The sequence below is a fragment of the Polypterus senegalus genome, chromosome 1 (assembly GCF_016835505.1).
Source record: "Polypterus senegalus isolate Bchr_013 chromosome 1, ASM1683550v1, whole genome shotgun sequence".
Taxonomy (NCBI): domain Eukaryota; kingdom Metazoa; phylum Chordata; class Cladistia; order Polypteriformes; family Polypteridae; genus Polypterus; species Polypterus senegalus.
In genome coordinates, this window is record NC_053154.1 from 295992573 (window position 1) to 296010797 (window position 18225).

Sequence of the window (18225 nt, forward strand, 5' to 3'; positions counted from 1 at the left end):
TATCTCGTGCGATCTTGCAATGTCCACGGCTTTATTTAATGTTAGCTAAGATCTGGCAGTTAAAATTTTCTCTCGCACTTTCGTTGAGATTGCGCCAAACACTAGTCTATCCCTGACCATCTCATCTTCATTTGCATAAGCACAGTCCTTCACCCGCGAATATTTAGCAGCAGCGTATCTATTGGATTGTTCCTGACGGACAGCCTTATATGGACAGGCACTCAATTACGTGGGAGGCGTGATGATGCCGACACAACCCCGCCTCACACAGCGACCGAACTGCAGGCTATGGCCGTATATATGTACATAAGTAGGATTCAGTTATGACCGTTATGACCGTTACGTGTAGAATTTCGAAATGAAACCTGCTTAACTCTTGTAAGTAACCTGTAAGGAATGAGCCAGCCAAATTTCAGCCTTCTACCTACACGGAAGTTTGAAATTAGTTATGAGTGAGTCAATCATTCAAGTGAGGGCTTTGCCTTTTATTAGTATAGATAATAGATATATAGTCATGCAATAAAGTAAGTACACTCTGTTTTAATATTATTAAAGTCAAGGGGCTTCGCCCCCTGCTCACTTCGCTCGCCAACCCCCATGTTTGGTTTTCCAGATACACACTTTAAATTTTTTTTTTCTTTGAATTGTTGCTATTTCATTAGTTTCACTTTTATTTTAGAACTTCTGTAAAACAATATTTGGAATCTTTCGAGTCCCAATGTGCTGAATCTTTTTAATGAGGTCAGTGAGACATGTGTTTAATGACTTTGTACCATAATTTAGGATAGGTTTCTCTGTTTGGAACTTCAGCACAAATAAAACGATCTTCATCATCAGCAGTTAATAATTTTTTTGCAAAGTAACCAATAAATGCATGTGAGGTAAACTCCGTTTTTGAAATTCTCTTACTTAAACTTCAAAGCCTTACAATATTTACATACTTCTGACATATCACCTATGTCCATATATTCAATCTCTATTCACCTTTTCGTTATTTCTCCGAGTAATAATTTCTCCTTCTTTGCACTAATGCGACGTTTACTTTCTTTTTTTGACACTGTTGTTTTTTCTGCTTTCATATTCTCTATCTTGCTCTGCATGTGTTTCGCACCTATGTTTTTTTTTTGAGTCTTTTGAATTCCAGTTTTCATCATCTCTAACCTGCTCTGTATGTGTTTGTCCCCCTTGTTTTTTCTACTCTGTCTTTTATTTTTGACCTAGCTTTATCCTGCTTTTGTTTTAATGACACCTGGTCTGTGGTGATTATTTTCCCTTTTTCGAGTAATAATTTCCATTTGTTTGCGCTACTATGATCTTTACTTCCTTCTTTTATACTTTCTAATTTTCCTACTTTCATATTCTTTAACTTTCTCCAAATGTGTGTTGCGCCATTTTTTTTTTTTTTTTGAGCCTTTCGAATTCCACTGCTTTCATAATCTCTAACCTGCTCTGCATGTGTATAGTGCCAACGTTTTTGAATGTTTTTATGAAGTTCTACTTTGTCTTTTACTCTTTGTCTTTTAATTCTGAGCCCGATCGGTCATGCTTTTTTTTCAGTTTCACTTGTTCCGGGCTGATAATTACTTTCCTTATTTTCTGAATTTGCACCTAGATTCTTCTTTTTCTTTTTTGTGTCTCCAACGCTTTTGAGTCTCTTTTCTCTGCGCTGCTTTCTTCTTCGCTTAATCGTCTACGTTTCATTTATAACGTTTTGTCCTTATGCGCTTTATATGCACTGAGAGCCCTGGATCTGTGTGTGCTCAAAGCCTCCTTTACATGACTGAGTGTTTTGCTGCCTCTGAGCTTATTTGATATTGAATGTAAGTAGGGCGTGTCTTGCAAGAATCTCATGTTCCATGTCATCACGAGGCAGTTCTAGGTCAATCTCTTGTCACAAAGTCTCATGTTTAAGGTCCCCGCGAGATGCTCCGTGGCCAATCTCTTTCATCTTGTGATTTCTTTTAAGTATCTTCCGTGATCTTCACGTGAAGATCACGTCTCAATGCCCTAGAGTTTCTCTCCAGGATTTTTTTTTATAATAGAGAGACATAGTTATCAAGTCCTATAATCAGATAAATTTAACCTCTGGTGATAAACAATACATATGAGAATTAACTTTGTAATTATTTGTTCAACAAAGAATAAGACAACATAGGTGACTTGTGGAGGACTAGATGATTGTTAGTCATGTCTGTCACACACATGCGCATGTGAGTCAGCCAAAAGGATCAAAAGAAGGTAATTCCACGCCAGGCCGGGGGTGGCAGGGTACAGTAAACCCTCCAGTTTTATCTCTGCAGACCAGACACAGGGAATTCCTCCTGAGTCCGTAGAAATTGATTCCGGTTCTGGCTCTGAGGACGTCACTACAAGTTCCAGCCCAGATGACATTGCTTCCCCTGACCTGCCTTTAAAACCTGAAATCTTCCCTCTGTTGATCAGTTGTGTTTTAGACTCAACACTGTATTCACTTGTGCTTAAAACTTTGCCTTTTTGCAGCAGGTTTCAAATATACAGGTGGCTGCCCCAAACCTTTGTGTCGAGGCTATTCATTTCACATGTCCTAATAAACAGGGTGTACTTTATTTTTCACATGACTGCATTACAAGTTACAGAATCGGATACAACACTACACTGATTGTGTTATATTCAAATCCCTCTTCTCCACTAACAAAGCATAAAGATAAAGAGTAAAGATGTCAAGAATTAATAATATCCAAATTGCTGGAAGGCTTACAGTGAATAACTGTTTTCCATGTCCTATAGTATTGATGCATGGTTGTAAAAAATGTCATTATTCGTCATTAAAGAATTTTTTTCTGATGAATCTCATTGATCTACAAAAGGTGTGTTAATATCCCTCCAACTGAGCAGAAAGAGACCAAAAGCTACAGGCCTGATGTATTGAAGGTAATCATACTGAAGTTCTCATTAGGCAAAGGCACTAGCATTTATTAGGCCATAAAGGGCCATGAGTGGATAAAGAGAAATGATAGGCAAAATCTTGAGTGAAAAGTAAAATGTGTAATTGAGGTGTGACAGGCGGCCACAGCCATTACCCAGCCGTGATGCCAGTTGGATGGAAGGACTGGTGGAGAGAGTACCTGCAAGGCAGTACCTTCCCTGGGATGCTAGGGGTTTGCGCAGATTGACCATGTACAGCAAGGGTGTAATTTAATTTGGTCTTCATAAAACCGAATAGTTCTTCATCTCAGTGAAGAGGCAGTCAGGTTTGAAATAAATGCCTTTTTTCCAAGGTGGGTTCCACACCTTTACTTTTACATGGGGGCTTACAGATGTACTACACCAGTGAGCAGAGGTAGTTTTAGTTATGAGGAAAATGCAGGAAATGTATCAAGAACAAAGAAAATATGGTTATGAAAACCAGTGCATTGTTAATGTTCATGAGTATAACTGATTGCAGAGTTACAGCTCTTTATGGCAGCTGACATATTCTTACAATGATCAGAGTTATCAGGGTCAATTCTGTGAACCCACTGTGGCTGCATGAATAGGGCGCATTCTGAGGGCCTAAGCACTAACTGTAATTTCCTTGTGGGATGTGAGAGAGCGCTGTCATTCACACCTTCTCCTCTTTTATCAGCAGACCAGAGGCTCCATGACTTGGTGTTCCATGAAGACACGCCCATTTCCTCAAGAAGCCCCTCCCCTTCTGGGAAAGAATCCTCACAATGGTCACAGCTACATCAGAACAATCGTTTTGTTAATGGACTTGCATCTGGAAAGACATCACTTCTTTGATTGCCTACTTTTTCATTAGGTAATTTGTTCACAATATACCAGGACCACCACCCGGTGCCCCAACTCTTTATCTGTGTGTTGCATTCTCTCTTAGATTGTACTCATACCTGAAATAAGCAGGCTTTTATTACTGTGTTTCTATGTTTTTGTGTTATACCAGAAATTAAAAACTGGGTGTAGAAAAATTGTATTTGAATCTAGCAAGCATTTCTGTGTGTTACATGTGGATAATTTACTATTGTTATCTTGGTTTTTAAGATATTCCTCATTATAATTTTCATTGCACTTTTCCAGTTAATTTGGCTATTTAAGCTGTTATTTACTAATCATGTTAATGGCTATAAACCTGAAGTTGCTTCAGCCTTTTGACATTTAGTGTCTTTTGCTCGGGGTGTCTGCTTGTCATTAATAATTAATATTAGGATACAACTAAGGAGCAAACTCCACAGAAAAGGTGAATTAGCAGTAAACAATATTAAATATTTAAAGATAAGTCACAAATTAAACTATTTCAAAATGTTTTATGAATTTAAAGCTCATACCATACCACTGTACTTTTCTGAAAGTAGAATAAGAAAATAAACCAGCAAGATCAGAGGGAAGTAAAATGGATCACTGATTATGAAGCTGGTTGGAACAAAAGCAAGCATCCACAGTGGACCCCCAGAACTGAAAGAGAGGACCACTGCAATAGTTTATGTTTTGAAATGTCACTGTGGTTTATTATTGTGAACATTATATGTATGAAGGATTAATTTCTGATTTGATACTCAGAATAAATTAACTTTATATATGCTATGGTTGACGAATACAATCATATTTATGTGACGAAGATGCTGAGATGTTAGACACCACTTGAAAATTCATGGAAACTGGCTTAACAGAGTGTTAAGAAGAATATAACATATACTTTTATCTATTGGCAAGGGTGATAAACACCGCACACAAAAGAGTATAAAGGGACAGTGTACTGTACATCCAAGAAAGGAGGTGAGATGTCTCCCATCTTCAAGACAAGACGATAACCACTTTGCCATTTCATAACATAAACTGTCTCTTCCTTTGCTTTGCTCCATTCTGTTTTCTGTTGATGCCATCTGCTACATTAGAGATTTTTAAAAAAAGAGAGAATTTTAACAGAATCATATATTCCCCCCCAATGGGCTTCTTTCACCTGACCTTACTGTGAAGTTTAAGCAACTAGCATTAAAAAGAAAACAAGCCAAGTGTAATCCTTCATTTCAGTTTCACACGGTCGTATTCTCCTCATTCCCCTCTTCACTAAGGAGTGTGGGAAAAGTTTGTTGCTTGGCAACCAGATACAATTTTTAAAGAACAGCCTAATTTGAAGGGAGCTACAGCCCCCTGCTGGATACAGTCAGACACTACATGATGCATTGAGATGTTTAACTCTTAGCTGTGAGGTAATGATGTGGCATTTAAACAGTTAGATGTGGATGGACGTTTAAGTGTCTGCAGTGATATTCATGTAGAAAAAAATCACAAACATCAGTAATCTTGTCTGAATTGTGGTAATTATTCATTAGATATTTGCTCTGAATCCTTTGCTATTTGGAAAAGTGATAGAGGCGGTTTTCATAAATTTAGGGGAACCGGGGATTGCATTGTTTAATTTATATCTCTGCTAATCATTTTTTTTTTGTATCATTATTAAACATGTTTCTGTATTTAGGTGTTATGGAGTTCCTAGTATCACTTTTCTTTGGCATGCTGTTATTTACAGATTATATTTAAATGTGTTTATTATTTAGAATTTGTCCCACAATGCCATTTTATGTTGCCACTCCCATTGTGGGACAGAAAGTTACTAGGTGGTTGAACAGAACATCATCTCTGTGACATTATTTAAACTGGTGTTTTACTGAAGGTAATCATCTACAATCCTGTTTTTCCTCTAAAGCACAATTTGTGAATTTAATTAATTTATATCTTGCCACATGGCCTTTCTTTCATCCCAGTGCTACCTTTAGTTTGTCCTTTCTGTTCTTCAATCTCCTTGTCCAGTGCATCTCATTTTGTGCTGTCTGCTCCACTAGGCAGTACAGTGGTGGGTAGAACAGTACATTAAAGAGTGACACTGTAATCCAATGTTATTATAACGATAGCAAAAAGTGAAGGGATAGTGATTAAGCTGAAGAAGAAATGGAAACATGAAATTAAAGTTAAACATCCAGAGGAAAATCGGGAGTGGTCTCCCCTAAACTTTCTTGTATACTCAGATATGGGGATGAATATTTGAGGAGTAAGCCACAAGACAAGGATTATCTGTTTATATGATGTATATTAAAGAACCATCAACAACAAATCAAATCAAACTAATAATATATTGAACAATTATTATAAAAGTAAAGTTGAATAAATCAGACTCTGCAGCTGCATGAATAAAAGGTAAAGTACCACTTCTGGTTAGTGGAAATAGCCCAAAAGTTGAAAGAAATCTACATTTTGTACCTAATACTTGTATGCAAAATTTGGTTGACCTAACTGAAAGCGTACTCAAGTTATCGTGTTTACATACACACACACACATACACATCGAGACACACAAATATAATTCCAAAAATGCTATTTTCGGACTCGGGAGGTCTAAGATGTCGAGATTCATCAAAATCTTGAAATGGAATTTTTGGAGGAATCCAATCCATCCATCCATTTTCCAACCCGCTGAATCCGAGGAATCCAATACTTTCATTATTCTTCGTATATGAGAAAGTCAGGGAGGTCTAAAACATCAAGATTCATCAAAATCTCAACTTCGAATATTTGGATGATTACAATATTTTTATACTATAAAATTATTGTATACAAGAAAGTACAAAATGGTGGCAAAGCCATTCTGATGACTTAGGTGGTGTGGATAAGAAAGTTGAATGGCCATATAGAGGAGTATTAACATGTTTCAAGGAAATCTGTTCAGAGCTAAGACTGGGGTGCCGAGAGTGAAGACTTAGTGGTTTAATTGATAGACTTCAAAACAGCAAACATAAGCGCTAATCATCGAGAGTGCGTTTAGGTAACCAGTTTATGATGGAGTGATGGGCTAAATGCCGTCTGTTAAGAATTTGAAAATCCATTTTAGCTAGCTAGAATATATATATATATATATATACTGTATGTATATATATATTATATATATATACAGTATATACAGTATATATATATATATATTGCTTTAAATATATATTGCTTTAAATTTTTACTTCATGAAATTTTAATGTTTTGGAAGCTGAATTTTTTAAGCTTTATTTTATCAATCAATCAATCAATCAACATTTATTTATATAGCACATATTCATACAAAAAAATGTAGCTCAAAGTGCTTTACAAAATGAATATATTTATGTAAATTTTTTAATTTATTTCTTTGGTTGATAACGATTTAATTTTTTTTCATGCTTTATTTTTATGTAAATGCTTCAGTTTTATTTCTTTTGTTGAAAAAGATTAAATTTTTTTTTTTCATTTAACTTTAAGTCATAACATCACTATTTTTGAAGTCTCCGTGGGTGGGTAATGGGTTACTAGGGGATCTTGTCTGATAGCTAAGGACCTCTTAAACAGAAAAACACCCGCATAATGCCTCACTGTGACTATGACAGCCAAGTCAGAGGTTTTCACTCTTTTTAATTTTCTTGCTTTTTAGTCGTTCTGGTGTGTGTTCAGAAAATAGTGTGCGTGTATATGTATTTATTTATTTATTTACCTATTTATTTTTTAAGTTAAAGAGCGTCTATTAAAAGCCATATTTCCCCTTGGGGACAAATAAAGTTCTGTCTGTCTGCAATGACTCTTGTCATGGAGACTCTCTGATGCTTTCCAGCACAGGATCAGGAGCTCCCTGTCCCTGATATGGTTTTAACTAATGAACAAGTGAGGATTGATAATCTTAGGACCAGACACACTAATTTTCAACTCATATTTCTCTTGTCTTGGCTCAATATAAAAGCTGAATGACCTTTTGCAATCTCTGACTGACTATGATAACATTTACGGTTATGGTTTAACCCTCTGGCATTCAAAAGACAGCCTTTTTGTTTTCAGTTTCATTCCCATCTCCTGGTCTGCTACTTTTAATATCTTGAGTGGTCACCTGGGGGTAAAAAGCCAAGCTGCTTCATGTTTCCATGACGTGCTTGACACTGACTTGGAAATTGGTAATGGAACTACTTTGGAGAATATGGAAGTGCCCTTACTTAAGTTGCTTAAATAACACATAGAGATGCAGCCTCAGGGATGCTAGAATGGGTGTGATGTGCTTGGGGTTTCAGTGAAAAGCTTATGTAAATTCAGCTGTCGAAAGGTGGAGAGAATTGTTAAGAGAATGACTATGGAAATGAGTAATATTTCATCACTGGAGTTAAGAGAAAGGGCCGGCATCAGCACAGTTTGTCATTCACTGAGGAGAACCTGATGGGGTGGTTTGGTCACTTGGAGAGAAATGTGCAGAATGACTGAATGAAGAGTTGGACTGTGATGGAGCTGAAGGTGGATTATGTTAAGTTGTAGGGTGACGGAGACAGAGATGGAAGAAGTAAATTGTACTCCTGGAGATGCCCAGGACCATTAAAAAAATGGAAATTAGTTTGGGGGCAAACCAGAGCAAATGGGTAAAATTATTAAACAGCCATTAAGCAGGTTATTACAGTTTTTGACTCTATTCTTATGGCTCAACTAATTTATTTGGTATGTTCATTTTAAAGTAAATGTGGTGCTCTGTTCAGTGCTAATAAAAACACAATTTTCAGAGATTTTTATTGCTACTCCATAGGTTGATGAGTAAGAATGCTGGGATGTGTTGATTTTACGTTGAATCCTTAAAAAACAAAAAAGAACTACTTAAGCCAATCAGCCAAATGAACTTATCATTGGACCGTCATTTAGAGACTTAAAAAAAATATTATATATTTCAGGACTCTACTTCTCTTAATTATATATTGTGATGGAAGGCTGGAGTCTTACCTGAAGACACCATTATAGTGCAAAGGACCGGAGGAGAGAGCATGCACAGAGCATTATCTTGGATCACTCGGTGGCAGCCCACCTGGGTTGTTATGGCACCATGGATACCCACAGGGCACACTGGGAATTGGAGTTTTTTAGTTCAGCTCTGTTGAGGTCCGGGGGGCCTCCAGAGCGTGGTACAGGGACTGGGGAGCCCCACTTTGTCGTGCTCCCACCTCACCCAGAAGTTCTTCCAGACCACTCTTATGCGACACCAGAAGTACTCCTGGGTGCCTCAAAAAAGAAGCATCAACTCCAGGAGCCACAGTCGGATTGGCAGCAAGGGGGACAAAGCTTGCTCGAGGAGCGAAGGTGGAGAGATGACAGAGGAAGAGAGAAGAAGAAGAAAGACAGAAATACAAAGGGTTGCTGTGTGCTGTGCTCTACTATACTTGTGTAACTGAGGTGGGAAACACTTGAAGAGTTTCACACGAAACACAATAATGAAATCCTCTTGTTTGCTGTGGCTTGTGTCCAAGCCTGTCTGTGTTGGGTATTTGGGGAGCCAGAGCACCCCTCCTGGCCAAAATATCAATCTTATGCAAATGTGCATTATTTATTTTTGTACACTATTTATGTATTATTTTTCTTATCTAATTTGAATCTGTTTTTCTTTGCATGTAAGAACTTTTTTGGCATCTTGTAAAGAACTTTGAGCTACAGTCTTTGTATGAAAATGTGCTATAGAAATAAATTTTTTAAAATGTGTCACACATGTGCGAATAGGAGGGAGCTGTATGGACCAAGTGAGGGTAATTCCACGCCAGGCCAGGGGTGGCGGGGTGTGCTAACCTTTCTTCTGTTGCCTCTGCAGACAAAAAACGGGAAAACCTGTCTGATCCAACTCTGAAGACATCACTTCCGGTTCTGGCACCCAGAAGCACATCACTTCTGGTGGCAACCCCAGAAGCATGGCACTTCCTGTCTGGACATTTAAAACTGCCATCTTTTCCAACCATCCTCAGTTCAGTTACAGACTCCAATCCATGCACATCAGTGCTATTTTCACACCCTTTTTGCAGCCAGGGAAATTATACGGTTGGCTGCCCCAAACCTTTTTGAGTGTGTCGAGTCTAATTATTTCACAATGTTATACGCGTTGATAATTGCCCTATGCTGAAAGTAACAAAATCATTTTGAATAAAAATAAAAATTTTTAGCAAAAGAAGAGATTGGAGGTCTTACCTGAGCTGTAATAAGGCTCTTATGGTAAAAATTTCCTTCTGATCTGGCTGATTCATACATGCTTTGCTGCTCTCGAAATTTTCTTTCCTTCTCTGCAAGTTTCTGTATGTATTCAGCAACCCGTTTCTCCCACACTGCAGCTTCTTGAGTTTGTTGAAGTACCTATGAATGTTAAAAACAAATATATATAGTATACATTATATGTGTGTGCCTATTCTATATGTAGTATACATAGGTCCTGTTATACAGTCAAAAAAATGATTCAAACACAGAGCATGCTATTATTAATCAGGAACAATCATGTTTAGTTTTGAATTTGTTCAAGTTCAATGTTTTTAACTTGCCACCTTATGAACCCAGCATCCTGGCTTTGATTCCTGAGTGTCGATGTTACCCATGAGCAGTTTTACATGTTCTCCCTGTGCCTGTATGGGATTTCTTCTGGATGCTCTGGTTTTGTCTTCACACAGCTCATAAAATGTTGAGGGTAAGTTACCTGGCAATTCTAAGATGGCATCCAAGTGGGTTGGCTGGCTCCTGCTTTCAGCCCAGTTTTGCCAGGACAGCCTCTAGCCATCCTTAACCCTGAATTAGATTAAGTGGGTTTGAGACTGTTGTATAACATGTAAAAGTATTTTTAAAGGGAAAAAAAAAAGAGATAAATACTCAATATGAAGAAGTGATCTAACAATGTTCCTCTTACCCAAAATGAAGCTAAGTATGCTTAAATATACTTAAGTGGAATAAACACAAAGGAGTAATGATACACACAGGGAGTACAGAAAGTAGAAGCTCAAAACTGTTTAACAACAAAGGTTGCTGCTTATTCGTGTTTCTGTCTAACAAGTAGGGTGACTTGCCCCTTTTTCCTACCTCTTAGTATCATAAAGACCCCCAAAACACTCACCTCCCACTCTTTCTTCCACTTGTTGTCCCACCACTTGAGCCCTTGCCTGCTTTCTTCACTTAAATGGAAACTCCATTAACCTGTGGACATGATGAATTTAGAAGCCTGCCCTGAAATCACTTCCAGATAACCCAGAATCCTTGAGCCTTTAGTCAGGCTTAAAAGGACACTTCTGCAAGGCAGCTCCCTAGCTGCTTCCCATGGTAGATGAGCAGCACAGTCCATAAAACCTCTGACCTTGAATCTTTCATTGACTAGGAAGCACTGCCACCTTTGGTGTTCCTTTCCTGGTTGCATTACTCTCTTTTTAGGCTGGGGGATGGAAATCCCTGCCAACTGCTGGGTTGCCTTTCCCCCGATGTTCCAAAGGAGAATTTCAACCATCCACTCAGGCTGCCTCTTGTTTTTTTACTCATCCTGGCACCCCTGTCTCCTGCCCCTTCAGTTAATGAAGCGCACAACGATGGTGTACAATCCTCCAGCAGCACCTGTGATCCTATACTGGCATATGCAGAACCTTTCTTGCTGCTGCCAGTGTGGCACTCAGTCTTTCCTTCCTCCATGCCTCTGTCTCTTGGTCTTCTCCTACAGATGATGCTGCTATTGCCAATGAGTTTCCAACTGCACTGGTAGAACATCGTGGATTTTTATTACCAGCATGAGCTTTGTGATTTTTACTAGGATCCCTCTGGGTCCTGTTCCTGTCCTGCACCACACTTTCAATGCTGCAATCCCTTGGCACACCAGGCAAGCCATCATGAAATATTTCAAATCTGCCTAATTCAATTAAGGTGGCCGTGAGTCACTCCAGCATACACCCACATTGAACCCATTTGGAACTGTAGATGAACACATTTTTAAGAAAACAGGAAATCCAAAGCATTCAAGGAAAAATCTCATGCAAACAAAGAGAAAACATGTAAACTCCAAATAGAGAACAACTGGGCATGGGATTTAAACCCAGGACACTGGATCCATAAAACAGCACTACTAATCTTGTTGCCAGTTTGCCACCCTCAGAAAACACTCTACATAATACACATAAATAACATTTAAACAACATTCTTCTATAGCATTGTCTCAGCCAGTGAGAAGAAAAACTGCAACAGTATTATTTAATAAACAAGATTCGTGTAGGCCAGGGGTCTTGAGACCAGTCCAACAGGATTGGGTATACTCCAACCATCCATTATCCAACCCGCTATATCCTAACTACAGGGTTACGGGGGTCTGCTGGAGCCAATCCCAGCCAACACAGGGCGCAAGGCAGGAAACAAACCCCGGGCAGGGCACCAGCCCACCGCAGGATTGGGTATACTGAACACAGGTAACTCTGTCCTGCTGCACAGAGAAGGGCTAAGGGGTGGAAAGCAAACCCATGAAAAGCCTGCTATGTTTTGATGATCCCACACTGAGGTTATCGACTTGACCAGTACTATATATATATATATATGATGCCATGGTTTTGATGCATAATCGTCTTTCCTTCAATATTTTGTACACAAATTTCAATTAGAATACAATTTTTACTACTAATGAGAACTCAAGTGTTAACCACAAATTCAATATTTATAATACGCAAATACAACCATGTCTTACTTTCTTGGTGAGTTCATCGGCAGAGCTCATGAAGCGGTTCCGGTCTTTCTCCAGCTGGTTAATAACTTTCTTTTGCTTCTGATCCTCATCTTTATACTTTTGTATATCCCGTTCCAAGTTTTTTTGTGTTTCCTCCATCAGCTTCATTTTGTATATTTGCTGGTGCAAGGCACTGAAGGCTTCCCTCTCAGTCTACTCAAAAGGACGAAACATGAAATGATCAGGGGTGGCCTGTTCCTGCCACAGTACATATAATTTAAGTTGTACATTTGTAAATGCAGTTTACTTATTCTTAGGTGTGTTCATAAAAAGTATGAGAGCACTTAGTTTCATTGCTATGTCTGTCTGTCTGTCTGTCTGTCTGTCTGTCCACCCATCTACCTGTCCAGATAATACAACCAGTGGACTGATGTCTTTGAATTCTGGCACACTTATTGTTTAAGTACATTTGATTTTGTTAAGATATAGCACTTTAAATCGAGTATGCTGTTCAAATGTTTGAAATTTTAAACAATGTTGGTAAATTTTTTAAACTGTCTGTCTTATACCAGAGAGACATTCTTTGCGATCTCAACTTCTAATTAATTTACTATTTTAACTCGATTTATATTTTACTGACACTGTAGTCTTCATAAGAAATATTATATCAATGTTGATATTTTTCTCTTTTACACCTCCTATAATCACTACTGATGCCTGAGCAGATCCTCATTAGAAGTTACTTAAACTCCAGTAGAGTTGCATGTATAACTGGGGACTTGTTGAAAACTCTAATGCACACATGCGTTGGTGGGCTTCAGCATAGATTTTACTTATTCACCAGTAACTTTTCCCAGACATTTTATGTTTTATGTTTAAGAAATATCAACTGCAATCAGCTATAGACCCTCCATAACTGACACCCAACAATTCACACAATTTTTACATCACTTAAGTTGGAATCTTGTGTCAATGAAAGTTATTTCAAACAACACTAGTCTATTGGTTTTGGTTTTTAACTACATGATATTGGAAAATGACATTAAAAACATATTTTATGCAATATACTAATACATGCAGTTACATTCAATATGCAATCCATATAGAAAAAGTTTTCTTTATTTTTAATTTTCTTGCTTTATAGTTATTCTGTTGTTATTCTTCTTTTTCCTCTTCATCTTTTCCCACTTTTACTGTATATATATAAAATATTCTAGGTAGATAAGGAAGTAACTAAACAAATAAACAAACACATACACACACACTTAGGTCACACTTGTTCAGACCTAAGTGTGTGTGTGTGTGTGTGTGTTTATTTATTTATTTAGTTACTTCCTTATCTACCTAGAATATTTTATATATATACAGTAAAAGTGGGAAAAGATGAAGAGGAAAAAGAAGAATAACAACATACATTCCATGGAGGAAGAACAAGCATCCTGGCCAAGATAAAGGATGGCTTCTTGCACATACAGGAGGCCGTAAGTGATGGACTGGCAGAATAGGCATACAGAGAGCAGTTCATTCCCCCACATGACAGGTGGCAGCAATCCTTAGGGCTGAACCCCTTTAAGAAATCCACAGGGTGGCATAGGAGTGAGAGTCCAGGAACGGAGCTTTGTAGCGGTCTTTGGGTACTGCCAGAGGGCACTGCCAGAGGAGGACTACCCTGATTTCCATACAACCCGTAAGTGCTCTGGATGACCTGGGTATGACACAGGAAATTGTTCCCATGTCAGATTTGAAAGAGACCCTGCAGCCTCACTTAACTGAGTCAGAGTCGGGAGGCAGCGGGCAACACTCTACAGGAGGTGTAAGGAGAGGATTTATATTTGAGTACTGTGACTGGTGATTCTGTAAGAAAGGTGTTGGAAGTGATTTCTATTGAACCTGGAACAATGTTGGGCATTATCGTGTCTGTGGTTTGATATACAGTATATGTAGATAGATCGATAGACCTCTATATATATATAAAAAAAAAATCCAATGTCTGTCGGCTTTTCACGAGAGAACTACTTAATGGAATTAGATCAGGTTTTTTTCTATAATTTGCTTCAACATTTCAATTGATTTTGCAACTACTGTCATCGCACTAAGTATTATAGTTCGGTTGTGGCACCGATTTATTTGCACGAATCCAAGAGACAGGCTGCTTGGGGAGGTGCTGCCTCAGGAGTGGGGAGCTGGGTGGGGTCTTCCTCACTTACACGCCAGCCTCCGTTCGAGTCGCTCTACCACTCACCATGTGTTGGAGTGCACCTTGCCTCTGCTTAGCTAGCAATAACTCTTTGTTCAGCAGACATTATCATCTACAGATTGTTAAAAAGTAACATTTTTGAGAGAGAGAGATCACAGCTACATGTGTTTTAGATAGTACCTGCTCATTGGCAGAGATATCACGGCCACGTGCTCTTTTCCCCACATGGGTGGATGCTCTCCCTTCAGAGCTGAACACGATCAGACACAGTGGCAACGTTTGGCGTTAGAGAGTACCTACTATATCAAGAGGCCCTCAGATACGAAAGCTATCAATATAAATTCAATTTTTTATGGATTTTTAAAGTTTGTCCTGTTTCACTACTACGCAGGCGGAGCCTTGGGGGACATCTAGTACAGTATATATGTGTGTGCGTGTGTGTGTAGGTCTTGTAAAAATAGTATAATCAAGTAACTATTGAATGAAACATCATTTTTTCATTTTTTGTTTTTATTTTAACATCATTTTTTTTGCATTTTTTTTCTTTATACCTTAACAGATTTCTCTTTTAAAACAATTCAATGACACCATTTCCTTCCTTTCCCTGTAAGTCATATCTGGCACGATCTTTAATTCAGCTTTAAAGATCCCTAGAAAGACAATGTTTCCCAGGTTTTCAAAGGCTAACAGATTGCTTTGCTCTCTCCACTCCACGAGATGGAACGCACTTCATTCACAGGATAATGTACAGACATGGCATCATCTTGTTGAAAATGCTGTTTACAATCCGGGGATTTGTTTAGTATTTTGGAGCTGTCATTTTTATGATTGTTCTGTGCTTTTACAGACTCTCTGCTTCAGTATTTTGTCTGTGTGTCTTCTACAACGTCATACATGTTATATACTTCTTAGAAATGTTGTTACTATTGTTGAGATTTTCCTTCAAAATACAATGGCCAGTGAACATAACGTTTATCTCATAGGCTGTATGGCTATAATTCTTAATTTTACTAATGAAATTTAAAGAATATTCAGTATTATTTTTAATGTTTCAAAATACAAAGTACAATGTTTTCTCAATTATATAACTTTTTAGCATAAAACAAACATGAAGCCCAAAGTCGACAGATAGTGCAACTCAAGAAAAATGGTATTATAAAATGATAAGATTACATTGCTTAACTTGTCCCTCTCTCGCATGAGATCATCGATTGCTTTCTTATCAGCCATTGTTTGTCTCTTAAAGGACTCCAGTTCTGAAGAAAGAGAAAAAAGTCATATTTTATAATGGTTGCATGAATTGAATTTTATTTATATATGGATAATAATGTGTTGTGTACTCTTTCATTTTCCAAAGGCCTCTGAGCTCCGAGCTCTATAGACCAGGTGGTTGTGGAGGTGTGTGAGGAGTTTATATCCCCTCAAAGGTTAGTTCTTGATTTGCGTTCAGTGGTTTAAGATTAGGTTCTGCTTGTACACCCTGTGACAATTAATACATTTTGGCTCTATTCTGCAGTAATGAGAGCATTACATTAAATTTGTTGGTGATAGAATAATTCAATCAAGGACAAATATATACCGGACATTGTAAGACACTAGAGGTTGCTGTTGCCTCTTTCAACCCAACAGACAGACGCTGACACAGGGTAAAAGTACCAAGAAGTATTCTTTTTATTCTCTTACTTCTTGTAATAGTGCCCAAAAGCACCTCTGCCACAATACACAAGCAAAATACCAATAATCAGCACAGAAATCTCTCCTCCACTCCTCCCACCAAGCTCTGTCCTACACCCTCCCAACTCCGCATGGCTTGGTGAGTCTCCACCAGTCCTTTAAACAGTCTTTGACCTGGAAGTGCTTCTGTCCTTCCGGCCACGTGACTGTTCTGCACTTCCGGGTCAGATGGAGACTTGATGATATCTTCAGCTCGGAAGTACTACTGTGGTTCCGTTACTGTAACTCGCGAGTACTTCCAGGCTATACGGAAAGCACAGATTCTCGAACCCCCCTGCAGCGTCTCCTGGTGGCACCCAGCAGGGCTGTGAAGCCGAACTCTAACTCCCATGGTGCCATGCGGGAATCTGGGGTACTGCTATGCTGCAAGGGCATCTCCATCTGGCGTTCTTGGGGAGGCAGTGTCCCTCTGTACCTGCTTTCCCCCATCTTGAGCAGCCGGCCGTCCGCCACAACATATATTTAGATGCATTTCGAGCAACAATATTTAATCCCTTCTTCTTTTACTTATCGAATTTATAGCCAAAGCTATAATTTAGCAATTGAGCCCAAGCCAGCATATGAGCATCACAATTAAAAGACAAATGACAAAACTGTGTCAATACAATGTTTAAAAGTTTTAAATACATCTGTATGCTTATCTAAGAAGAGCATTTGCTTAATAACTACTTTTTATGACTGTTATAAGGAATATCATTTTTGTGAGGAGAGAAAGGAACCATGGGATCCCAAATGCATATCAGAATCAAACTTTAAAAAACAGGCAGAGGACTGAACGATAAAAGCAAGAAGCACGAGTAACCAAAACCAAAGGGTGTCGCAAAAATCACGATTCAGGAAAACCTAGAGCTAGGACTTCCTTGGACTGAAAGCTAATTTCCAATAAGAGAGTTTATTTTTCACCAGTATTAGAGATCCAGAAAGAAATATGCAGTAGATGAATGGTCATTCAGATGAATCATGAAGGTAAGTTGGAGTGTAGCAGGGGCACAGCGAAGAGGGAACAAAACCCGAGAAACGACTGCCACACCCTGTAGAATACAAACTTTCATAATTTCATGTAACTACAGAGAGTAGAAACAAAATAATTATTAACAAGGCATATTTTAATAATAAAGAGAAATTCTTGCCTCTCTCCAGCCTATCATTCTGAAGTTTCAGTGTGCCCTTCTCTTGCTCGACCTCTGCGTTCTGCTCTTCTGTCTGATGTAACTTTTTTTCCGTATTTTCAAACAACTTCCGAAATTTGTTGACCTCTTGGTCCAAATGTTTTATTTTATCATCTTTAAGCTGTAAAAAAAAAAAAAAAACTTACAAAAAGACATAAAGTTACCTTTCTGCAATATGTACATCATTTTCCTTTCAGGAAAAAAATAATAACCGATACCTTGGTGTATCTGAAAAATTGCAAATATGTGACAGGTTATAAATGTATTATGTTAGATTTGACGATTTCCTTAAATTCATTTTGAAAACAGTTGTGTGTTTAATCTTACCAATTTACAGTTCCATTACTTATCAAATTCCTATAATATACAGCACTTAGTGTATTTTTTTTTTTTTATTAATTTTATTACAATCCATATAAAGCAATCAAGATTTTACAAAAAGAAAAATTGAGTTAAGAACAGATCGATCCCCACCTGCACTTAGTGTATTTAATACCAGTTTGTGATTAAAAGTGTTGCAGACAAACAATACTTCATTATCTACCCTTAAAAGAGAGCTGCAGTATTTTATAATATTTGAATGAACTTCTGGATTAGAAAAATATTAAAATCATAACAGTAACAAAAAGTACAAAAAATTCAAATACAGATTCTAAAACCAAGATTCACAG

At 38.0% G+C, this 18225-nt stretch overlaps 1 protein-coding gene across 1 annotated transcript in view; it reads right to left on the reverse strand.

Annotated features, from left to right (window-relative positions):
- LOC120515649 (cilia- and flagella-associated protein 58-like) overlaps window positions 1-18225 on the reverse strand; it is a 71900-nt gene that overhangs the window by 51712 nt on the left and 1963 nt on the right. Inside the window, exons 2-6 of the mRNA XM_039736901.1 lie at window positions 17773-17782; window positions 17516-17668; window positions 15825-15907; window positions 12476-12667; window positions 9970-10131 (exon numbers count right to left, since the gene is read on the reverse strand). Of these exons, the coding sequence (XP_039592835.1) occupies window positions 9970-10131; window positions 12476-12667; window positions 15825-15907; window positions 17516-17668; window positions 17773-17782 (600 nt within the window). The remainder of the gene's footprint in view (window positions 1-9969; window positions 10132-12475; window positions 12668-15824; window positions 15908-17515; window positions 17669-17772; window positions 17783-18225) is intronic.